Raw genomic sequence first — 24,874 nt, 5'->3', positions numbered from 1 at the left:
AAGGGGGATTTTGAGCAAGAGACCAGCATGATTAGACTTGTTTTTATAAAAAAAATCACTATGGCTACAAGTGATAGAAACCAAACTCAAATAGCTTAAATGACAATAAAAGCAAAAAGCAGCTAATAGTGATGTATGCTGTGCTCTGTTCTGAGACTCTACACATTAATTCACTGAATTCTATTAAATTTTTTTTAACTTTTATCTTTTATTTTCGAGGGTGAGAGAGACAGAGCACAAGCAGGGGAAGGCAGAACTCGCAAACCATGAGATCATGACCTGAGCCGAAGTCGGATGCTCAACGGACTGAGCCACCCAGGCGCCCCTTAATTCTATTAATAACCTTATGAGTTAGGTACTATTCCCGTTCCTGTTTTGTTGATGAGGACACTGAGGTGTGGAGAGATGAAGCAACTTATCAAAAGTCTCCTCGGCAGATCCAGACTTTAGAGCCAGGCAGTCTCACTCTATAGAGTACAAACTCTTGACTGTAGCACTGTGCTACCTCTCAACAGAACAATATATTGACCTATGAAACTGAAGCAAATAAGCTCTTTGGGCGTGGCTGGATTCAGGGGTTCACACAGTACCGAAAAGACCCAAATTTTGTCTCTTCTCTTTGCCTTCACGAGTGTTCCCTTCATTTCTAGGCAGACTGGACTGTCCTAGACAGAAGGCTAGGCAGACTGTCTCCATGCCAGAGCCCCCAGCAACTCAACAGAAAGAGCACCTCCGCTTTCCCTGAGGTTCTGACAAAAGTTCCAGAACTGAGTCTGGTTGGCTTGGCTTGGGTCACCTTGCCTGTCCTTGGACCCTATGACCAGAAAGGTTAAACTGACACGCCGATTAGCCAGGTCTGACTGTATGCCCACCCCAGGGCTGCGGTACAAGCGGAGTCCACCTCCCCCAAGCCACAGGACTGAGAGTCGCTTTCCGAGGGGGGCTCCCTCCAAAGGAGGCCACACCCAGATCTGGAGGGGGTCAGAAGATGAGAAATGCGGTTATAACCCACCATATGCATTGCTAAATTGTTTTGTTTGTTTTTCAGGATTTTAGCAATTATGCCTTTCTGTGAAGTCTTCTGTTATGTCTCTTGGTAAAGTTCCATAGTCTCCTTCCTAATGATTGTGTATGTTTCTTCTTAAAAGTCTTTTTTTTTTTTTTTTTTTTAATTTTAATTTTAGAGAGACAGCATGCTAGCATGGGAGAGGGGCAGAGGGAGAGAGAGTCTTAAGCAGACTTCACACTCAGCACCAAACCTGATGCACAGCTCAATCCCATGACCCTGGGATCATGACCTGAACTGAAATCAGGAGTCGGACACTCAGGGGCACCTGGGTGGCTCAGTTGGTTGACCATCTGTCTTCGGCTCAGGTCATGATCTTGGAGTTCATGGGTTCGAACCCCGAGTCAGGCTCTGTGCTGACAGCACGTAGCCTGGACCCTGCTTCAGATTCTGTCTCTCTCTCTCTCTCTCTCTCTCTCTCTCTCTGTCTGTCTGCCTCTCCCCCACTCACGGTCTGTCTCTCTCCCCTTTGGACATAAATCAACATTAAAAAAAAAATTATAAAAAAAAAAGAGTCCGACACTCAATCAACTAGTCAAGCCACCCAGAGATGCCCATATTTCTTCTTGAAATTCTTAAATAATTTATATTTCAGTTGCTCTAATGAATGAGATACTATTTTAGCATTTTTTTTCTATAACATGGAAACATCCTTGATTTTTGTCTCCTTCCACATGACTGAATGCAATAATTCTCATGTTTCGATTTGTTTATTTGGGGTTTTTTAGTGTATATATGGTCACGTCATCTGCATATGTCTCCTCCCTTCCAGTAGTTACATATTTTGTGTTGACCATAAGTTTTAATATGTGAAATAATCACCTTTAAGAGTGAGCATCCGGGGCGCCTGGGTGGCTCAGTCGGTTGAGCGTCCGACTTCAGCTCAGGTCACGATCTCGCGGTCCGTGAGTTCGAGCCCCGCGTCGGGCTCTGTGCTGACGGCTCAGAGCCTGGAGCCTGCTTCCGGTTCCGTGTCTCCCTCTCTCTCTGCCCCTCCCCCGTTCATGCTCTGTCTCTCTCTCTCTCTCTCAAAAATAAATAAATGTTAAAAAAAAAAAAATTAAAAAAAAAAGTGTTCCCTTTAAAAAAAAAAGAGTGAGCATCCTTGTTTTGGTCTTCATTTTAATGGGAATGCTTTGGATATATTACTGTTGATTATTGATTTCAACAAATTAGTTTCTCATATACATGGTACATGCTCATGATAAAAAATTCAAACATTTCTGAATAGCATAAGTCTCCCTTTCCAAAAATAATGATCCTCCCTTCCAATTCCATGCCAGTCCCAGATATAACTACTATTAATTATCTTATGGATCTCTGCAGAGAACAGCAAATAGATATGCATACAGAAACATATAAGGAAAATACATCTTTTTATTCCCTTACACATATCCTTAATTCTATTAACAGCATACCCGTTAATTATATTACTGGCTCTTAGGTTGAAAGAATAAGCGTACAGTTCCAAGCCATAACAAATGTTATACGTGATTCTTTATTCATGGATGAGTTGTCACTTACAGGAGAGCCTTGTGTGGTTTATGGACTTCCTTTCTCCACAAAAGTCATGATCTTCCCTGTGCCTGTTGGTAAGGTCACCCTTAAAGTAATCTCAAGGTTTGCAGCTGGTCTCTGTGGGCTGGCTGCAGAAGAGCTGTCCAGGGGAAAAAGCAGGAAGAGTGTGTGTGGGGGGGGGGGGGGGAGGAATCAGATGTCATTTTCACAAAGATGCTGGCCTTTTGATGTCCTGCACTCAGCCCTGGAGTCACCATGCTGCTCGCTTGGCTTGGCTTGGCGTGCCAGGCACTGAAAACGCAAGAGTAAGCAAAACCAAGATCCTACCCTCATCCAGCTTAGCTTCTAAGTGGGGAAACAGACCAAAAAACAACTAGCATGTGCAAATGTCAGGTGGTGAGAGGTGCTGTAGAGAGAAATGAAGAAGGGAGAGAGAGGTAGAGGAAAGGCCAAGGATGGGACATTTGAGCAATGACTATCAGAACTACAGCTGTACAAATTCCAGAGGGAAGGATGCTCCAGATAGAGCAGTGGTTCATTCCCCAGTGGGTCAGGGTGGGCTGTTCCTCAGAGGACACTTGGCAATGTCTAGAAGTATTTTCAGTTGGCACAAAAATGACATCTCCCTCCCTCCCCCCCCCCCCATATTAGGGGTAGGGAGGAACTTGACTGTTACACCAGAGGGTGCAGAATGGTTTGAAGGAGGAGGCAGTGAACTTGCATGCTAAGGAGTCAGAATATCACTGACCCACTATGTATTTGGGGGACAATTTTTGCCATCTTTTAAGACCTCAGTTTCTCTCTCTGCTTCTGACCAGTGTCCCATCCTTCTTATCCCACACGTATACACCCATGGTTGAATGGTGTTTTTGCAGGAAGTATGGAATGTTAGGTGACCTGACTCAGGCCCCAGATCCTGAAACACAGAAGTTTGCAGGAGCACAAAGGTCTTTGATTTATCTTATTTTCAATTCAAATTTACTCGGAGAAGGTGAAATCTTGGTATTTCTCTTCCTTATAGCCCATCACATTGTATTTCAATCCTGCGGCAGAACAGATGTGTAGATACTCAAAAGCTCCCCTCTACAGCCACATTCAAGCTCTTCTGCAGCTGTTGATCTCTCAGAAGTCACCCTGGGAGGAAGGGATTTTTCCTGCTTTTTTGCTTAAAAAAAAAAAAAAAAAGAAAGAAAGAAACCAGGGGCGCCTGGCTGACTCAGTCTGTTGAGCATCTGACTTCAGCTCAGGTCACGATCTTGCAGTTTGTGAGTTCAAGCTCCAGGTTGGGCTCTGTGCTGACAGCTCTGAGCCCTGGAGCCTGCTTCGGATTCTGTGTCTCCCTCTTTCTTTGCCCCTCCTCTGCTCGTGCTGTCTCTTTCTCTCTCTCTCTCTCTCTCAAAATAAATAAATATTAAAAAAAAATTAAAAACGAAACAAAACAGGGGCACCTGGGTGGCTCAGTTAGTTAAGCATCTGACTCTTGATCTTGGCTCAGGTCATGGTCTCACAAACTGTGAGATCAAGTCCCCAGTCAGGCTCTATGTGTGGAGCCTGCCTGGGATTCTCTCTCTCCCTCTCTCTGCCCCTCCATGCCCCCCCTTCCAAATTAATAAACAAACTTAAAAAAAAAACAGTAAAAATTTGAAAATGTATTCAAAACAATATGATCTGAGGGGTTGTGGTTACTGCATCTGTAGCCAGTGCTGCTGGCATCTCATAAGTAAAGACCAGGGACACTGCTAGCAACATATGAGCCTGCATAAGCCAGCCCCTGTAATGGTGAAGTCTCTGGTCCCAAATGTCAATAGTGTTGATGCTGAGACACCCTGATGTAGTGGGAACTGGCTTGTGCAAAAGACTCGAGACAGGAGCTGTGCTCAGAATTTTTGAGGAACAGCAAGAAAGCTGGGTGGCTAGAGCTGAGAAGGATAGGAAATAAGTTTAGAGAATAGTCAGGGGCCTGTTCACATAGAGTATAATAGGACAGAATGAGGACTTTGGATTTTCTTCTGATTGTAGTGGAAAGCCATTGGAAGATTTTGAGCAGGGGAGTACAATAATCCGCTTTCTGTTTTCTAAGACTTCCCTGTGCGAAAAGTTGCCTCTAGGAGAGAGAGTAGATGCTGCTAGTTGGCTCCCCAAATCCAGTCTCCTCTGTCTCCTTAGTAACAAAACCCTGGATTTGTTTTGTTTTGTTTTGTTTTCAGACATATTGTGCCTGGAAAACGGACTGGACTCCCAGCCTTCCTTACATCTGGGGGTCTCTTGAATAAATACAGGTCTGGGAAGATGTAGCTAGAGGTTTGGGATGAGTCTACTGGGAAGTTTCCTTAGAGAGAAGAGGGTACACCCTTCCCCTGTCCCAGTTGGCTACTCTCTAGAATGCAGGCCAATGGCTGAAGGTCATTTAGCCACTTAGAACTATGAGGCAACTGAAGAATGCCAGCCTTGCGTGAGGATGCAGAGCAGAAGGATGGGAACTGGGTTCCTTGTGACCCCGGGAGTTCCCATGGCCTGCTCTGGACTGCCTAACCCTAGGTTTATTTTTTTATCTTAGAAAGAAAAGAAGTAAATATCACTCTTGTTTAAGCCGCTACATTTGTTTTGTTGCTGTTGGGTGTAGACAGACCTAATCCTAATTGAATGGAGCAGGAAGATCAGTTAAGAGGCTATTATAGTAATTAATCCAAGCAAGAGATGATCATAACTTAGAATGTTAGCAGAGGAGGTGACTAGAAGCAGTTGTACTCGTTTTTTGTTGTTTTTTTTTTTTAATTTTTTTTTTTTAACGTTTATTTTTATTATTGGGACAGAGAGAGACAGAGCATGAACGGGGGAGGGGCAGAGAGAGAGGGAGACACAGAATCAGAAGCAGGCTCCAGGCTCTGAGCCATCAGCCCAGAGCCCGACGTGGGGCACGAACTCACGGACCGCGAGATCGTGACCTGGCTGAAGTCGGATGCTTAACCGACTGCGCCACCCAGGCGCCCCTGTACTCGTTTTTAAGTGTACAGCTCGGTGGCATTAAGCAGATTCCCAGTATTGCGCAGCCTTTACCGCCATCCAACTCCAGAACGTTTTCGTCTTCCCAAACTGAAAGCCTGAACCCTTTCAACAGTAACTCCCATTCCGCCCTCTCCCCAACCCCAGGAAACCACAATTCTGCCTTCTGTCTCTATGAATTTGCCTATTATAGGTACCTCATATAAGATCATACAATATCTGTCTTTTTGTGACTGGCTGCTTTCACTTACCATTGTCTTTAAGGCTCATCCATATTGCAGCATGTGTCAGAGCTTCCCTCCTTTTTTAAGGCTGATTAATATTCTAGCACCGTGGGAGTGTGCATGGGTGTGCATGAGGGAGAGGGGAGGGGCTGCAAGATGGCTCCAGGGTTTATGACAAAAGCACCTGGACCACTGGTAGTACTCTTTACTGAGGCGGGGAGCAGTGGGGGAAGAGTAGCTGGAATAACAGGTCTGCAGTGCTTATTTGACATCCCAGGGGCAATGTCAGGTAGACAGTTGGATATACAAATTTGGGGTTCAGGGCTGAGGTCCGGACAGGAGATAGGAACTTGGGAACAGTAGATTCAATAGATGGTATTTAAAGCTGTGAAACTGGACCTGGTCATCAAGGGAGTGAATATAAACTGGAGAACCAGAGGGCGAATCCAAGGACGAGTGAGCCCAGGGACACTCCGGTATGTAGAGGTCAGAAGATGACTTGGAAGCAGCCTAGGAGTACGCTAAAGGAGCAGCCGGAGAGTGAGGCAGAGATGGAGTAAGTGCAGTGTCTTGGAAGCCAAGAGAAGCAAGTGTTTCAAGAAGGAGCGGGGTGAGCGGGAGGGACCCACTGTCCCAGATGCTGCTGAGAGGTGGTGGGAGACCCCCTTTTCCACCTCAGCCCAGGATTTGCCACAGCTGTCACCGGTTGGAATTCACAAGAATAACAGAGGCAGTCGGTCTGATGTGTGCGGTGAGCCCTCTCTCAGGGAACAGGTGACACACGTGGCACCAGGTCCTGGGATGCAGAAGGCCTCTCCTCAGAGTCCTATGGTGAAAATAATGTTGATGGAGTGAATTTCCACTTTGAATTCTCCATTTGTCTTTTTAATCATTTTTTTTCAGTGGAGATAGTTTAGTATTTTCTTCTTTTTAATTTTCATTTAATGTTTATTTTTGACAGAGAGAGGGAGAGAGTGTGAGCAGGGGAAGGGCAGAGAGAGAGAGGGAGACACAGAACCCAAAGCAGGCTCCAGGCTCCGAGCTAACAGCACAGAGCCTGACACGGGGCTCGAACCCACGAACTGTGAGATCATGATGTAAGCCGAAGTCGGGCATTTAACCAACTGAGCCACCCAGGCGCCCTTAGTATTTTCTTCTTAAGACCAGTGCCTTGAGGCACCTGGGTAGCTCAGTGGGTTAAGCTTCTGACTCTTGATTTCAGCAGGTCATGATCTTATGGTTCATAGGTTTGAACCCCACATTGGGTTGTGCAGTGACAATGTGGAGCCTGCTTGGGATACTCCATCCCCCTCTCTCTGCCCTTCCCACTCCCCTCAAAAATAAATAAATAAACATTAAAAAAAAAAAAAGACATGTTTTAACCGCTCAGACATCCCAGTTATAGTATTTTCTTCTTCTTTTTTTATTTATCCATCTTGGGAAGGAGAGTGCAGGGGAGGGGCAGACAGAGGGAGAGAGAATCCCAAGGAGGCTCCACACTGTCAGTGTGGAAACCAACATGAGGATCAAACTGACAGTGAGATCATGACCTGGGCTGAAACTAAGAGCCAGACGCTCAACTGACTGAGCCACCCAGGCGCCCTGGTAATTTTTTCTTCTTGATCAAAGTGCCAACTTTTGATGAAAAATACACTCATATCAACAAAAAGAATTTCCTGAACTCTAATAGGCTTCCAGGCCGTATGCTTGTCTGGGTGACTTAAATATATTTTTATCTATGCCCCATAGAAACCCACAATATAAATTTGCTTGTTTATGGAGGAAACTTGCATTTTGAATAGGAAAAATTACTATAAGAGCAGGGTCCTTTGCTTACCAAAATTAATATGGATTTAGTTACCTTGAGTAGCCTTTCACTTCTTTTATGTCCTGAATGATATTTTATAGTTATCCTTATTAATTGTTAAGATTTATAGCAACATAGCTAAAATATAAAACTCCCTGTGCGTGTTGGCACGGTAATAAATTGTTGATATATTTTCTTTTGGACAGCAGGTTATAAAACAGAACACATAGGGGCTCCTGGGTGGCTCAGTCGGTTAAGTGTCTGACTTCAGCTCAGGTCATGATCTCCCGGTTCGTGGGTTCCAGCCCTCATTGGGCTCTGTGCTGACAGCTCGGAGCCTGGGGCCAGCTTCAGCTTCTGTGTCTCCCTCCCCCTCTCTCTCTCTCTGCCCCTCCCCAACTCCTGCTTTGTCTGTCTGTCTGTCTGTCTGTCTGTCTGTCTCTCTCTCTCTCTCAAAAATAAACATTAAAAATTTTTTTAAATAAATAGGACATATCTAGTTTTTACAAAAAGACCATCTACAGGTACAAATGTAGGCTGTACAGGAAACATGTAATCAGTGGTTATATCTATTTGGTAATATTTGGTAGATTTTTATTTAGCTGATCTTTTTCCCCCTAATTTGTTTGCAATGATTATGTTTTACTGACACAAAAGGTTTTGTGCACCCGAGTGCTCGGTCCATGAAGTAGGAGTTCTGAAACTGTGTCTGTCGATATTTTTACCAGCAAGGGAGCAGCATATCCAGAGGCAGAATATAATCTTGTGTGAGTGATTAGCATTTGGTGTTGGCTCAGCCACCCTTGGGCAGGTGTTAGCTTTTCTTTCCTTTCTGTATTCTCCCTCTTATATATAACATGGCAGCTTCTTTATGCTCTAGGTTAATACCTGCTGCAAAGAGATCTTTGTCGTTTTGTTAGTTGCTTTTTAAATTTTTAAATATTTAAATACTCCCTGTAATCGATTTTTAGGTCAGACTATACATAGTTGCAGTAAGTTTCTTTTTTGCATTTTTATACTGTAATCTAATCTTCCCAAGCACTTTCCATAGCCTGGGCATGGTCCACTGCATTCTCTATTTCTCTGGAGACACATTTAGGTTTTTATATCACATTCTGGTCTATTGGTTAGGTCATTATGTAATAACTCTGGAATTATCATACGAACAAAAGAGCAAGGTTGAGGGAACTTGGAACCAACTGTAATGTTTAAGGTAAAAGTAAATATTGAAGAGAAAGAAATGATTGAATGACTTTGGAATTTCTAATAAAAGCAGCCAATCCAGATTGCCTTCATTTCATTCACTCTGGACTTTTAAACTGATCAGAAATAAATGATGGAGTTCCTGGACATTTGACCATGTGGTATATGTATCGGTTTTATTTGTTCTTCACTCTAGGGATGTGAGAAAGATGGATTGTTAAGTGAGGTTAAGTAGAAAACGAACTTAGATATTGTGTGTATCGATATGAAAATCACTAGGTGTGCTGGGGGATGGGTGGCTTTGGGCACTCCATGATCCCAACACGGGCATAGATTCAGGGCTGAGCCAGGCCTTGCTTGGCCCTAGAAGAGCAGTAACTAAAACTAAAGTTTGAAATATTCTAGGAAGGTAGAGTTAAATTGGTCCTCTGCAACTATGGCAGTGAGAGAGGGTGGTCTTTGGGAGACTGAGTAGGGTGACCTTAAACTAAAACCTGGTTGAATTAATAAAATATAAACATCACCAAGAAGAGAAAGTTTTCTGGTTGTATCCATCAACACAACACCCTTAGCAACAGATGTGGTATGTGTATATGGGAATGGGAGAGTGAACTCATACTGCGTTTCTGCCACCACCAGGGAGTTCCAGAAAACAAGGTTTCCTTTTAGTAGATCTTTGATGGCTGTTTATAATCCAGAATGCTCTGTGGAAATTTAGAGGCAGGAGTGGCAAGGTCAATGATTAGTCTATATTCAGGAATTGGGCCTTTATGAGGAATTGAAGTCACATTAACGGGTTTCTCTTGGGGCACCTGGGTGGCTCAGACAGTTGAGTGTCCGACTCTTGATTTCAGCTCAGGCTATGATCTCACAGTTCGTGTGTTTGAGCCCCGAGTCAGGCTCCCCCATGACAGTGTAGAGCCTGCTTGGGGTTCTCTGTCTCTCTTTCTCTCTCTCCGTCTCTGCCCCTCCCCGACTCGAGCTGTCTGTCTGTGCCTCTCTCTCTGTCTCTGTCTCAAAATAAATAAACTTAAAAAAAAAATAACAATGAAAACTGAGGGTTTTTTTTTTAATAATAAAATAAAAGATTTCTCTTAATGCAGAAGTCTGATATTGGCCTGAAATTCCACCAACTTGGGATGCCTTGAATAGATTTATCTTTCTTTCTTTCTTTCTTTTTTTAAGTCTTATTTATTTAAGTAATCTCTATACCCAATATGGTACTCCAATTCGCAACCCTGAGATCAAGAATCACATGCCTCTCCTACTAAGCCAACCAGGCTCCCCTAGGTTAGTCTTTTTTTTTTTTTAATTTTTTTTTAACGTTTATTTATTTTTTTTTTTAATTTTTTTTTTCTACGTTTTTATTTATTTTTGGGACAGAGAGAGACAGAGCATGAACGGGGGAGGGGCAGAGAGAGAGGGAGACACAGAATTGGAAACAGGCTCCAGGCTCCGAGCCATCAGCCCAATGCGGGGCTCGAACTCACAGACCGCGAGATCGTGACCTGGCTGAAGTCGGACGCTCAACCAACTGCGCCACCCAGGCGCCCCTAACGTTTATTTTTGAGACAGAGAGAGACAGAGCATGAACGGGGGAGGGTCAGAGAGAGAGGGAGACACAGAATCTGAAACAGGCTCCAGGCTCTGAGCAGTCAGCACAGAGCCTGACGTGGGGCTTGAACTCACGGACTGCGAGATCATGACCTGAGCCAAAGTCGGACACTCAACTGACTCAGCCACCCAGGCGCCCCTAGGTTAGTCTTTTTAAAATGCAAATGCCGGGGCAGCTAGGTGGCTCAATCGGTTAGGTGTCTGACTCTTGATTTCGGCTCAGGTCATGATCTCACGGTTTAGTGAGTTCGAGCACCACATCGGGCTCTGTGGTGATGGTGCAGAGACTGCTTGGGACTCTCTCTCTCTACCCCTCCCCTGCTCACCCTGTCTCTGTATCTCTCAAAATAAATAAACAAAAAAAATTTTTTTGATGCAAATGCCAATTAAATCCAATTGCTTTATTCATAATTCTTAAATGAGACTGATGTACTGAAGGACCGAACAGATGTTTTTGGATTTGGAATTCCTCAAGAGGTAAGAGAAGCTGCTCTTTCTCCCAAGCCCCTTGTATCCTTGTATCCTCTCCCTGTTTTCATATTGCCATTTCCAGCCAGTCTTAGCAGCTGCTCTCTGCTGTGGATTCATAAACGATGAGACTCATGCCACCTAATAGTGCCACAGGCCACCCCACTTGATACTCTTGTCCCAGTCCCTTTTCCTCTGTTAGAGAAGACTGAGCCATGCCTCCCGCCTCAGGGCCTGACAGTATGTGGGGGATATCAGGGTTCCCCTCCTTTTAGTAGCCACCCCTGTTGTGGCTATGTCCTGGATCTTGTCATAGGGAGACAGTGGCTTAGCGGTTCGGAGTACAGCTTTTGGAGTGGAACATATCTGGCATCAGATCTCTGCTGCACCTCTTATCTCCTGCATGGCATTGGAACAGGTTTCTTTCTCGAAGCCTCAGTGGTATCATCTGGGAAATGGATGCATTTCTCTTACCCACAGAGTTGCTTCACTGCAAGTAAAGTGCTTGGTATGGGTTAAGCGCTCAATAAAGGTGGCTGTTGGTACCGCTGCAACTGTATAGCTGCATTGACATTTTAAACTGCAGTGTCTCTGACCACTCCACTCATCCGTTCCCCGGGTTGCCACGTCTGTTCTTCAGCCTCACTGAATCCTGCAGTCCAAGCAGCATTCTCCATGTGAGGGAGAAGATAGCTGCCCACGGCCCTGAGGTCACCTGCTTTTGAATTCACAACTTTAGAGTCTGTATTTCTTTCCACGTTTCTCAGGAAGACCCCCAAGGACTGGCCCAAGTCTGGGTCAAGGTGGGTGGGGTGTGTTCCAGGAGGGGAGCTGGGCTGAGACAGGAGATGCCCAGAGGCAGGCGCTCTCTCTCAAGGTAGTGTTTATGCATCTGTTACTTGAAACTTTTAGAGCAGATATTCTGTGAAATTGCTTTTCCAAATCCAGGGTGGCCATTGCTTTGATCGGCTCTTAACGAAAGGTTTACGGCACAGATATTTTGTTCCAAGTGTAATTTGGACTGCTGCTCCCTGCATCACGGGTGGGAGCAGGGAGATGCCGAGTTCTTGTTCTCATCATTCCTTATTTACAGGGAAGAAATTTAGATTAAATGACTCATCCAAGGTCAAACATGTAAGAATGGTGGAGACCACATACCAAAAGTCTGCCTTTAAACTGTCCGGCATCTTTTCCCCCACTTATTCCTGCAGCAGCATCGCCCTCCTTCCACCATCCTGCCCTCAACAGGGGCACCCTCCCCAGCCCCGTCCTCCCATCAACCGGCGCTGTCCTATTCTGGACCCTGGGACCCTGCATCAGGCCTTTCCCAGCATTTTCCCTTTTTAGAAGGGGGAAGGGTAGTTAACTCTTCCTTTAGTCCTTCCCTCAGAGAGCCTTTTCCTTCCCACCCCCCCTTGTGTTCCTTCTCTGGTGGCCCCTGACTTTGCATCTCCACTTAGCAGTTTGTTCTTCACCATCAGGAAGTAACCCTCCTGAGGACCAGGACTTGCTCATCGTCTTTCTTGCAGCACCCTCTAGCCTATTGTGCTTTGTACGTATTGGGTATTCACATGTTACATGTTTGCTGAAGGAATGAATGAGTCCCTTGAATCATCTGCAGCTGTAAGACCGTGACCCCGGCGTACATGGTACCTGGCACGTACATCTTTGCCGTAGCCGGCAAGAGGCCAAGGAAGGAGGCAGAGAAAGAGTGTGTGCCAGAGGAGCTAGCTCCACTCCTCCTCCCGTGTGTGCCTTGTATGGGGCTTCAGGGTACCCTCGTTGTGGCCTAAACCAGTTAAGATGGAGTTTATCAGGTCCTGGTCTCAGTGCTGCCAGCCGACAGCTGTATCCAGCTGCTTAGAGCCGACTGAAGGCAGTGGGGCATACTGGCTAAGGGCACAGACATTTGAGTCAAGTGCCCACTCTGTCACCTCCAGTTTGTGTCCCCATGACAAAGTTCGTAAGCTTTCTGTGCCTCACTCTTACTGCCTGTAAAATGGGAATGACCTCGTACGGTTGTTCCTAGCATTAAATGAGATAATCCATGTGAGATCTTTAGCATAGGTGAAGTGCAGGCTGAGTGCTCGATTGAGGCTGGCTGCTATTGTGTACTAAATATTATGTACAGTGGCACTAAATACATGCTGTTTATTCTATTCCTGTCACATCACTCTAGGTTGCTAGGTCTGCTTCATCTGTGTCCCTCACCCTGCCCCATCTGGCACCCATCATTGATGGGGAGGAGCTTTGAGGCAGCTATGAGTGCAAACCCAGGAGGTTTGGGTGGGGATCCAGCCTGTAATTCTAATTGTTCTCTGTAGGAGGAGGATGCTTTGGTGTGAGATTTGTGTGAGTTTGTTTTAGTTTGGCCCTGGTGACTTCACAGGGGAAAATCGGAGTGAGTAAGTGTTACCACTGAGACTTGCCTGACTCTTTCTCTAGGAAGCAGAGCTCTGACCAGTGGAGATGGAAAAGGACAGCATCGGAAATGTATGTTGGGAGGTGGGGCCAGACTTGAATCTTGTTTTTGGCTGCCTTAAGGGACAGGGCTGGACTAGAGGGTAGACACTGGGGTTAGGTGTTGGTTCCTTGTACAGGCAATGGAAACAGTTACCCAGCCTTCAGCACCTCCCCGAGGCAGTGCACTGATCACCGACAGCCAGTGAGCCCTCCCCGCTGCGCTCCTACCCGTTGAATAAATTGCAAGCTCAATAAATAAAGTAATTTGTAAGTAATCCACTGTGTGAACCAGTGGAATATGACATATCCTCCATGGGAAAAACATGAATGTCAAATTTGGTATGGACCAAACAACTGTAAAAGCTTAGGGGAAGATGTCAGTAATCGGGAAGTTCTCTGCTCAAGTTACTTTGTTCTTGATCTCCTTTAAAGAAAAAGAAATAGGAAATCTTAGAGAACACCTTGTAGCTAGGGTTGCCTCAAGAAAGCAAACGGAACGACAGTGTCAATAAACAGCCTTGGCCTTGGCAGATAAATGCACATTTGTGTCTTAAAATATTTATGGTCTATGGTATTTTTTTGACATGTAAATTATTATAGTTACATATTAATAGTACATATTAACATATGTCTATAATATTGTTTAAATGAATTCCCTACTTTAATGGATGTTCCATCAACCAACCAACTACTGATAATGTCTCGGGTGAGTGAGTTTCTACTGTTCTGACAGAGTTGTCCAGTATGTTTTGTTGACTCCTAGAAGACTGGTCTATCAGCTTTGTTTCCTAAGACTGGAATTAATGACACACAGCTATGTTAATAAAACTATGTTAATAACATTGTTACCAAAATAACCTGTATCTTTGGATTCCATTTCTTTTTTTTTTTTTTTAACGTTTATTTATTTTTGTGACAGAGAGAGACAGAGCATGAATGGGGGAGGGGCAGAGAGAGAGGGAGACACAGAATCGGAAACAGGCTCCAGGCTCTGAGCCATCAGCCCAGAGCCTGACGCGGGGCTCGAACTCCCGGACCGCGAGATCGTGACCTGGCTGAAGTCGGACGCTCAACCGACTGCGCCACCCAGGCGCCCCTGGATTCCATTTCTAATAAATAGTGTCCTCTTCTAGTCAAACTGACCTTTCAGATTTTCAGTCACACGGCTTTCACTCTGCCTTCTGAATGCTGTGTGGACATAATTGGAACTGTGGGTTCCTCTGGTTCAGTAAGAGCTCAAAGACAACCAAGGGTTGGTGTGAGCCCGAGTCCACATGAGGGGAGCAGAGAACAGGAGTGGGGGGCTAGCTGGGAACTGGGAAGGCCCATTTGAACCATGGGGTTTGCGATTTGGTGGAAATATCTTGACTTCTAGACATCAGGCACCCAGGTGCGAACATGAGAACAAGGATCCTCCTAAAGGCTGGTGACTTTCTAACTTCTGTGATTTCAGACTTCCAAGTGTTGTTACCTTCTGCTCACACTGATAGTTGAGAATTTATTGCACTAATGCAGTAGCAGCCCACAACCTAAAAATCCCCTGGCTTTCTTGTTTTCACAGGTGTTGGGGCGATGTTTCCTGACAGTGGTACAGGTCCATTTCCAGTTTTTGACCCAGGCATTACAGAAGGTCCAGCCAGTGGCTCACTCGTGCTTTGCCGAGGTCGTCGTGCCAGAAAAGAAGAATGGCGGCGGCGGCAGCTTATCTGGCATGAGCCACACACCCGAACTGGAGGAAGCCGTGCGATCCTGGCGGGGGGCTGCTGAGGTAATCCTCCCTGGGGGAGATTGGTGCCCTATGTTCAACTAGGAGAGGCTCCAGAGGACCTTTGCCTGTTGGTTCCTGAAAGAGGCATTTTATTTAGAACTGTTAGTTTTAAACCGTTATCATTAGCTTGTTCATTCATTTCACAGTGAATGCTTTTGTGAACGCTCACTTTGTGCCAGGCGTGCGCCAGGCACTGGGGTGACAGCCTCTGCTCACAGCCTCCTAAGAGGGAGGCCCTACAAAAATAGGGTTAAAGGGCTGTGATGGAGGTGTGTAGGAGCCCAGAGAAAGGGTCCTGCCTCCAACTAGGAGCAGTGCAGCAAAGCTTCAAGGAAGAGAGACCAGGGAGAAGAGATTGGAGCCGAAGTCTGGAAAGACAGGCCAGAGCTGGCTGCGGAGGGTAAAGCGGCCAGCCAGGCAGCCAGGTGGTGATGTGGTCAGTGACAGCACGTTTCTTGTAGGTATTTTGTTTTGTTTTGTTTTGTTGTTCATTTATTTAAGTAATCTCTGCACCCGACATGGGGCTCAAACGACCCCAAGATAAAGAGCCACATGCTCTTCCAACTGAGGCGCCCCACATATTCTTCTTTTTATTATTATTTTTTAAATTTTATTATTTTTAAAATTTTATTTAAATCAAAGCTAGTTAACCTATAGTGTAGTATTGGTTTCAGGAGTAGAATTTAGTGATTTATCACTTATACATAACACCCAATGCTCATCCCAACAAGTGCCCTCCTTAATGCCTGTCACTTAGCCCATCCCCCCCCCCAGTACCCCTCCATTAACCCTCAATTTGTTCTCAGTATTTAAGAGTCTCTTTTAAAAAAAATTTTTTTTAGGGGCACCTGGGTGGCTCAGTCGGTTGAGCATCCGTCCGACTTCGGCTCAGGTCGTGATCTCACAGTTTGTGGGTTTGAGCCCCGCATCAGGCTCTGTGCTGACAGCTCAGAGCTGGCAGCCTACTTCAGATTCTGTGTCTCCTTCTCTCTCTGCCCCTCCCCCTCACTGATGCTTTGTCTCACTGTTTCTCAAAAATAAATGTAAAAAAAAGTTAAAAAAAAATTTGTTTTTGAGAGAGAGAGAGAGACAGAGTGTGAGTGTGGGAGGGGCAGAGAGAGAGGGAGACACAGAATCTGAGGCAGGCTCCAGGCTCCAAGCTGTTAGCACAGAGATCTGAGAGATCGTGACCTGAGCCATAGTCGGACGCTTTAACCGACAGAGCCACCCAGGTGCCCCCAGTATTTAAGAGTCTCTTATGGTTTGCCTCCCTCTCTGTCTTTTCTTATTTTTCCTTCCCTTCCCCTATGTTCATTTGTTTCTTAAGTGAGTGAAATCATATGTGTGTGTATATATGTATATATATGTATATATACATATATATGTATATATATGTATATATATATATACACATATACATATACATATACATATACATATACATATACATATACATATAAACATCGGGGTGCACGTGCCCCTTTGAACTGGCATTTTTGTATCCTTTGGATAAATACCTTGTAGTGCAATTGCTGGGTTGTAGGATAGTTCTTTTTTTAACTTTTGGAGGAAGCTCCATACTGTCTTCAGAGTGGCTGCACCAGCTTTCATTCCCACCAACAGTGCAAAAGTATTCCCCTTTCTCTGCATCCTCGCCAACATCTGTTGTTGCCTGTGTTGTTAATTTTAACCATTCTGACAGGTGTGAGGTGGTAACTCATTGTAGTTTTAATTTATATTTCCCTGATGATGTGTGATGTTGAGCATCTTTTCATGTGTCTATGAGCCATCTGGATGTCTTCTTTGGAAAGATGTCTGTCCATGTCTTTTGCCCATTTCTTCACTGGATTATTTGTTTTCAGGTGTTTCCAGGGGGGGTGGGAGTGAAAAGCCTTCCAAGTCAAGACTTTAACTAGGACTGACTAGGACTTTTTGATCCATTTTACATAGTGAAAGAGATAATTTACAGTTAAGGAGTATAATATTGATTTGTTTATATAATGTTTAGTTTTAATCCTTCCATAATCAGTTGGCAGAGTATTTCATGTTTTAGAAATCTCCTTTAGTCAAAATTTTAAATATTATTTACTAGTCTCACATTGTACATTCTCTAATTTTCTTATTATTTCAGTTTTATGCTGTTCTCTGTTCTTCTTTTGAATTTCTTTTCAGTTTCTTTTTCTTGTTTGTTTTGGTCTCTCTTTCCTGTTAAGGGCTTTCTCCTACCTCTTGGTGTTTGTCAGAGCAGCCCTGAAATGCTAATTGAGGTCCAGTGTGGAAGTGGGACCTGCTGACCTTATTGCAGGTGGCCATTTGTCACCTCGCAGACCTCTGTGTCCTCTTGGTTGCTGGGCTCCAGCCTCCTGATCATGCAGCTCATATTCATACCCTTAATACCGGGCTCACAGTCGTCTCCTATTGACATCATCATGCTGAGAACCCAGCGCTCGTGAGGACCCCAGCAGTCCCTTGACCTCCTCACCTTAACCTTATTCTTCACCCTCTGCAGTTTGCACAGGCCCTTGTGCTTTCTCACTCACTTAGCCACCAGCCGGTGACCCTGCCCTACACTGTACCGAGGAAATAGAATCCACCTGGCAGCAGTCCCTTTTCTTCACCCCAAAACCACACTGCTTCCCCCATTCAGACCCTCATCTCTTCCTTCCCTTCATTACAGGACCCCTCCTGTCCGGGGTCCACCCTGTCCCCACCTTCCCCCACCCTCAAGGCCTCTGTGGTGAGGCCCTGTGTTTTCTCTCCCTCCTCTTCAGCATGCCCTCCCACCCACTACGTAAACCCGCATACACAGAAATCCTCGCTGTTCTGCCCTGTTTCTCTGCTCTTCTCACAGCCAACTTCTTGGAAGTATTGTCTACCGTACCTTTGAGTCATTCTAAAAAAGATTATTATGAAAGATTTCAAGCATATAGGAAATGTCGCACATACCCTGTCTGCCTTTTAGCTTTGTCGAGTGAATCTTAACTTCTTGTCAGTTGCTTCATACCATTTGTTTATTTATTTATATGCTCACTTATTTATTTTTAAGTAGGCTTCATGCCCAGCGTACGGCTTGAACTCACAACTCCAAGATCAAGAGTCATGTGCTGTACAGACTGAGTCAGCCAGGCGCCCCTTTCATGCTTTTTAACAGAAAAAATATTATTTACAAATGCAGCTGATTTCCTTTGTACCTTTTTGCTGCCTTACTCACATCTCTTCCTTTGTAGAGATAATCTCTTTTGAATTTGGAGTTTGTGAGTCCTGCACATATTTTTATATTTTTTACTCTGTATACATGTATCCATAAGTAGTATAAGGTGTATCTTGCACAATATGAAACTTTATATAAATAGCATCATTCAGCTCACTGAAATCTGGCTTCCCCTCCTACACAAGAACAAGCATTCTCAGGGGCACCTGGGTGGCTCAGTTGGTTGAGCGTCCAACTCTTGATTTCAGCTCAAGTCGTGATCTCACAGTTCATGGGGTTGAGCCCTGCATCAGGCTCTGTGCTGAGAGTGCAGAGCCTGCTTGAGATTCTCTCTTTCTCTCTGCTCACATTCAAGCTCTCACTCTCTCTCAATATAAATAAATAAACATTAAAAAAAAAAAAAAAAAAGAACAGGCATTCTCTCGTCAAGGTCACTGGTGCCTTCTGTGTGGCCAAATCCAGGGAACCGTTTGACTCCATTCAGCAGCTCACAGCAATACGGGCCCTTAGAGACCCTCTCTTCCTGTGGCGTCCCTGAAGCAGGCATTAATCTCTTGGGCCATCCTCTCCATCTACTTTGCTAGCTTTTTCTCTTCAACACAACTTATACACACAACTTATGTCCATTTCTCAGTGCTCATTTCTGAGTGCCCTCCCTGTAGGGTCTCCATATAGCCTTGGGACATTAAGAACTGCCTGTGTGCTGGGGGCCCTCACATATGTGCGACCAGTCCAATTCTGTGGGCTTCAGGCCCCTGTATTCAGCTGCTGCTTACCTCAGGTATCTAGGTGGCTCAGGCTTAGCTTTTCCCCACACCCCTGGTCTTGCCCAAATCTTCCCCATACTAGCAAGTGCTGCCATCCCACCCTGGGTCATTCATGCATGAAACTGAAGATTTATCCTCCTGTCTTTCCATCACATCTACATCCAGTCCATAAGCCCTGCAGGTTCCACCCCAAAGCATTACCCCACATGTGTCCCTTTCACTGCCCTAGTTCAGGATGTCCCTACTCTCCCCAGACACCTGCAGTGGCTAGATTCCCTTCTCCCCTACCTGTCTTGCCACCCTTCATCTCCCTCCATTTAAAGTTAGATGATGTTGCTACTTCCATAGGGTGAAGTACCGACCCTTCACCATACCTGCTTAGTCCCACACAGTCTGGTTCATCTGCGGTCGCTGTCTCCCTTGCTCACTGGGTTCTAGTTTCTTTGCTGACATGTCTGCTCACCCATCCTACACTTCTGCTGACTTCCTCCTCCACCTCAAACTCATAACCTAAATGCTGATTTCTGAGTGTTTAGGGTGCTCCTCCCTATTATAGTTCTCCCTGTTTTCCTTGGTGTGTTTTTCTCCATTTTAAATGGTTTAAATGTTTTGTTTGGCCCATGCGGCTGTCAGCCCTAAGATGGTAGGCACCAGGCTTTGCGCTCCATTGCCTAGCCATAGATATGCACCACAAGACCTTCTGGGCCAAATATTTCAGTGAAAGAATCTTAGAGAGTCAAATAGTTTTAAACGGTAAGACTAGTTAGGGTTCAGGGACTGGATGGAATGTAGTCATACATGTGTAATTTGTGAAGCTTTGGAACTTTATAGCATTGTTTCTGCTAATTACCTTTCTGCAGTTTTGGTAAACATTGTAACTCCTACAGCAGAAGAACAAAAATTAGCTGTTAAAAATGTTATTTGTTGCACAAATGTGACTGCAACAGAAATAGACATTGAAAAATTGGAAGGCAGTTCATCCTGAATTCCTTCTCCCATTTAAGAAATTAAATACATTTTTTCTGTATCCTCCAGTCCTGACCCATATGTCTAAGTAACTTAACATTTCATCACAATAAGACATTGATTAGTTTTTTTTTCTTGTTTCTCTGTCTTGTTCATGAACATATTTAATGACCAAACAATAAGTATTTAAATTTTTTTGTGCAGATTTCAGAAGTCTTATTTTTCCTTTAACACTCCAGGGTACGTTTTTTCCCTGTTCTATGTTGGTGTGGCCTTTTACTTTGGTGTATAGGAACACCTAACCTTATATGTTCAATATGATGATTCTGGAAACTCCAAGTGCCAATATTTTAGTTTGTCTTTAAAAGAGAAATTAAAAATGTGAAGGTCTTAACAGGGGTGCCTGGGTGGCTCAGTCAGTTAAGTATCCAAATATTGATTTCAGTTCAGGTCACGATCTCACGGTTCATGAGCCCTGCACTGACAGCACGGAGCATGCTTGGGATTCTCTCTCTCTTCTCTCTCTGCCCCCTCCCCCACCTGTGTGCATGCTCTCTTTCTCTCTCTCTCTCTCTCAAAAAAATACATTTTTAAAGTGTGAAAGTTTTACATATAGGAAAAATTAATAACAGGTAGGTAAGTCTTTTTTCCAGGGTTTCTTTTTTTTATTTTCCTAAGTAGCTTCACATGCAGCATGGAGCCCAACGTGGGGCTTCAACTCATGACGCTGAGATCAAGACCTGAGCCGAGAGCCAAGATCAAGAGTCAGACACTTAACCAACTGAGCCACCTAGGCGCACCCCACCCTCCCCAGGGTTTCTTAAATAAAGTAGTTCTGTGTCAGGTTTGCTTTCTCTTCAAGATGCTTGGTTTAATCTTCCCAGATTTCTGGTTGCTCACTTGGTAATACAGACAATCCAGAATGTCCGGTATATATCTAATGCTCAGATAGCATCTGAGTTTAACTCCGTTGTTTTTTTTCTTCGTTTCTTATTTTTTAAACATAGCTAAGTCTGTTACATTCTCTTGTGCCTTCCCGTCGCTGTTACTGTTGCAGGCGACATCGAGACTGAGGGAAAGAGGCTGTGACAGCCGCCTGGCGGGCATTGAGGTGCAGCAACTCTTCTGTTCTCAGAGTGCGGCCATTCCCGAGCACCAGCTCAAGGAACTGAACTTGAAAATTGACAGCGCTTTGCAAGTAAGTGTTGTTATCTGAGGACAGATAGAAACAAGGGAGGGCATTCAAGTTGTGAGGTTCAACCAGTTGGAAGGAATAGTAGGGTGGTAGTTGGCCTGAAGTCATTCAGTCACTATAGAAATTTTAAATTCCTGTTGTCCCTGGACTTTGTCATTCTACGATCTGCCATGTAATCTTGATTCTTACAATTTTTTTGCAGGCATATAAAATAGCTCTGGAAAGCTTAGGCCACTGTGAATATGCAATGAAAGCTGGTTTCCACCTGAATCCAAAGGCAATTGAAGCCAGTTTACAGGTATGCTTCTCTTTCTGGAAGCTCTTGGGAGCCGTGGTATGGCAGTGTCGCCATACCAAGTGAACCGGCTGTCTTGGCAGAATTGCCGTGGGTCACCTCCCCTCTCCTCTCCAAACCTTTTGCAGGGCTGCTGTAGCGAGGCCGAGGCGCAGCAGACAGGGCGGAGGCAGACCCCCCCGCAGCCCATGCAGTGTGAGCTTCCCACCGTCCCTGTGCAGATAGGATCACACTTCCTGAAGGGCGTCTCCTTCAACGAATCTGCCGCCGACAACCTGAAACTTAAGACGGTAGCTTTCCATGGGGTTCCAATACCGGGTGTGAACTTGGAAACCGTTCTTAAGGGAAACCTAAGGGCTTGTATAGATTAAAAAACAAAACTGAAGTCAAGGCAGGAGGTATTAGTAAACTGGTGTCTAAAAGCAGACTATGATGACTTATTTTGATAGACATTTGCCAGGTTTTATTCCTAATTTTGTTCAAATGTTTAACATAAAGTGTTTTGAAAGTACGCTATAAAATACTATCTATGATTAATGTTTTAGGGGACTTTTGTGAATTAGATAGGAAATTTTATCATGATACCGCAGTAATTATGACCAGTTTGGGAGCGTCATGTGAGCCAGGCATCATGCCAAGGGCTCCACATGCATCGTCTCGTTTAATGCTCACCCAGGAGACGGACACTGCTCTTTTCTCCATTTGACAGAGGAACTGAGGCCCAAGGTCATACAGCTACAAAGTAGTAGACTGGAATTTGAGGCCATGTAGTCTGTTTCCAGAGTCTGCATACCTGACCACTTGGTCATCCAAAATAAAGTTGAGGTTTTCATTGGTATTTATTTTTGCCAGATGATTTTGTCTCCTTATTTAGAGGAATTCAGAATTTCAAAATTCCTCAGCCAATTTGTGTCAGCAAATGTAATGCTATATTTTTTGCTAGTATAGAAATCACATGTGTGTATTAATGTCTGCGTATCTGTATTCTCTGAGGGTATCTGATGACAGTTACCTAAGAAATGAAAATGACATGATTTGGGTAGGGGGACTGAAACAGTGATCTTTTCACTATTGAAAAATAGAGGACTATTGTGTACTTGTAAATTCATTTCAGCACATTGTAGAGTCTTGTACAGCTTTATCTTGAGGGCTGAACTCTCATCTTCTCGACCCGTAGCATACGATGTTGCAGCTCATCAAGGAGGCGGGCTGCTACAATGGAATTACACCCAGGGACGACCTTCCTGTGACCGAAGTACTGAACCAGGTGTGCCCGTCCACGTGGCGGGGCGCCTGCAAGACTGCTGTGCAGCTGCTGTTCGGCCAGGCTGGTCTGGTGAGTGAGCGTGTGGGACGCCCTGGAGAGAGAGCAGAGAGCAGAGAGTGTTTCCCGCACGGGAGGATGCGGTGCGGGCACAAGTGTGGAAATACTGAATAATTTTAAAAGTTCTTCAGTACTGCAGCATTTACAGCAAGTGGAGAAGGTAGAGGAACAGCAGCATTAAAAAGCCTTTTTTGTTTTCTCGTATAGACTGATAATACACATTTGCAGGGAACCTAGTTGCAAAGTGATGTTGCGAGTTTCCTGTGCAGAAACCTTCCGTGAGTGCTGGTTGATGGGGAGGGCCTCTCTGCACAGCTCGCCCACTCTGGAACGACAGTGGTATCTTTCTGATGCTCGAACATGCCAAGCTTCTTCCTGTCTCGGGCCTTTGCCATTGATGCTCTTCTTACTTGAGAAGACTCCCCTCTGAATCTGCATGTGTGACATCTTTTCGTCTTCCAGATGTCAGCTCGAACACCGCCTCCTCCAAGAAACCTCAGTGGTATAAGCAGTGCCCCCCCCATCCAGTCACTTTGTATCCCAGCTCTCTGTTTATCTCCTTCTTAACAATGAAATAACAACATCAATTCAGAAATAAGTTTAGTCTTTTCACCTTGGGAGAGAAGAATGACTTTTGTCAAAGGTGGGATCCAGAGATCAATCTCTGAAGTCACCACTTAGCTTTTTGTTTGGCACCTGGGACTCATGTAACCTTACAACCTTGATCCCACTTTCGAGAATTAAATGACTACTTTTGGAAAAGATAACAGCATTTCAGTCAGAGGTTAACAGAAGCTAATTAGAGATTAAGAAAATTTAAAAAACTGTTTCTTTAATTCCTACTTTATTCATAAATGGAGCTGTTGGGAGGATGCTGTTCTTTCGTTTCATGTGGGTGAGGCCTCAGGTGGCCCAGCTCAGGGTGGTGCTGCCTTGTGTAGGGCCAGGTGAGGGCCCGTCCACAGCGGGTAGTTAGGCTTCCTTTAGGATCCGGCCCTTAATACGGGAAGAGAAGGAGTAAGCTGGAGACCCCCTGCTGAAGTATGTGGGAGCCCACTGGCTTGAGGAAATTGATCCATATTCCGAAAGATCATGTTAGCTGTAACTAGAAAAGCCATAGGGATAAGTTCTCTAGAAAGGAGTGGGTAAAATAAGGCAGACAGACATACAGTCTGTTTTGGGAAAACGTATTTTTTAAAAAAAATTAAAAGCCCCAGGTTATTGAGAGAGCAGAAACTTCTTCCAGTTCCTTACTCCTTGCTCCCAGGGCACCTTTGTGTGTGACAGACAAAGAAACTTTAGGTTGTGGTTCTAGAGATGGGAGGAGAGAGGAAACACCTGCCTGGTCCAACAATGGCTATTACTTGGACAGGAAGTCTTTTCCAAAGGACATTGCAGACCAGCTGTGGGAAATCTGTTTACAGCAGTGGAAATCAGCTCCATTAGAGGCTGAGTTCGGAATCATAATAAGCAACTCTGCATGGCTTTGAAATATAACAGATATATATAGAGATGTAGATTTTTTTTTTTTTTTTAAGTAATCTCTACACTCCGCATGGGGCATGCACACACAACCTGAGATCAAGAGTCAGATTACTGAACAAGTCAGCCGGGTGCCCTGTAACAGATTTTTTTTTAAGTGCTTTATGATTTTTTCTTAAATTCTTTTAGTTATTTGAAAATATAGTCGTCATTTTGTCAAACTGTCGAACTTACCTAGCTACTATATCACCTATGTAATATTGAAGACCCTCCTCCAAATAAGAAGAAATCATTGAGAGGGGCGCCTGGGTGGCGCAGTCGGTTAAGCGTCCGACTTCAGCCAGGTCACGATCTCGCGGTCTGGGAGTTCGAGCCCCGCATCGGGCTCTGGGCTGATGGCTCAGAGCCTGGAGCCTGTTTCCGATTCTGTGTCTCCCTCTCTCTCTGCCCCTCCCCCGTTCATGCTCTGTCTCTCTCTGTCCCAAAAATAAATAAACGAC

General features: G+C 44.7%; 1 protein-coding gene and 1 long non-coding RNA gene across 4 annotated transcripts in view; one reads left to right on the top strand and one right to left on the bottom strand.

Annotated features, from left to right (window-relative positions):
- Positions 1-24,874, top strand: part of GARRE1 (granule associated Rac and RHOG effector 1) — an 83,830-nt gene that overhangs the window by 41,685 nt on the left and 17,271 nt on the right. For all 3 annotated transcript variants that reach the window (XM_040446199.1, XM_040446198.1, XM_040446200.1), the window contains 5 exons: positions 14,928-15,134; positions 21,136-21,276; positions 21,476-21,571; positions 21,697-21,858; positions 22,746-22,904. In XM_040446199.1, coding sequence (XP_040302133.1) covers positions 14,928-15,134; positions 21,136-21,276; positions 21,476-21,571; positions 21,697-21,858; positions 22,746-22,904 — 765 coding nt within the window. The remainder of the gene's footprint in view (positions 1-14,927; positions 15,135-21,135; positions 21,277-21,475; positions 21,572-21,696; positions 21,859-22,745; positions 22,905-24,874) is intronic.
- LOC121011612 (uncharacterized) lies at positions 2,538-6,190 on the bottom strand. Its single transcript, XR_005781673.1, has 2 exons — positions 5,839-6,190; positions 2,538-2,723 (listed from the first exon to the last, which is right to left on the bottom strand). It is a non-coding gene; the product is annotated as an uncharacterized LOC121011612 (long non-coding RNA).

Source organism: Herpailurus yagouaroundi, unplaced genomic scaffold (assembly GCF_014898765.1).
Source record: "Herpailurus yagouaroundi ecotype Mexico unplaced genomic scaffold, PumYag 194, whole genome shotgun sequence".
NCBI classification, from domain to species: Eukaryota; Metazoa; Chordata; class Mammalia; order Carnivora; family Felidae; genus Herpailurus; species Herpailurus yagouaroundi.
Note: the sequence above shows the minus strand (reverse complement) of the source record. Positions and strands in the feature narration are given on the sequence as shown.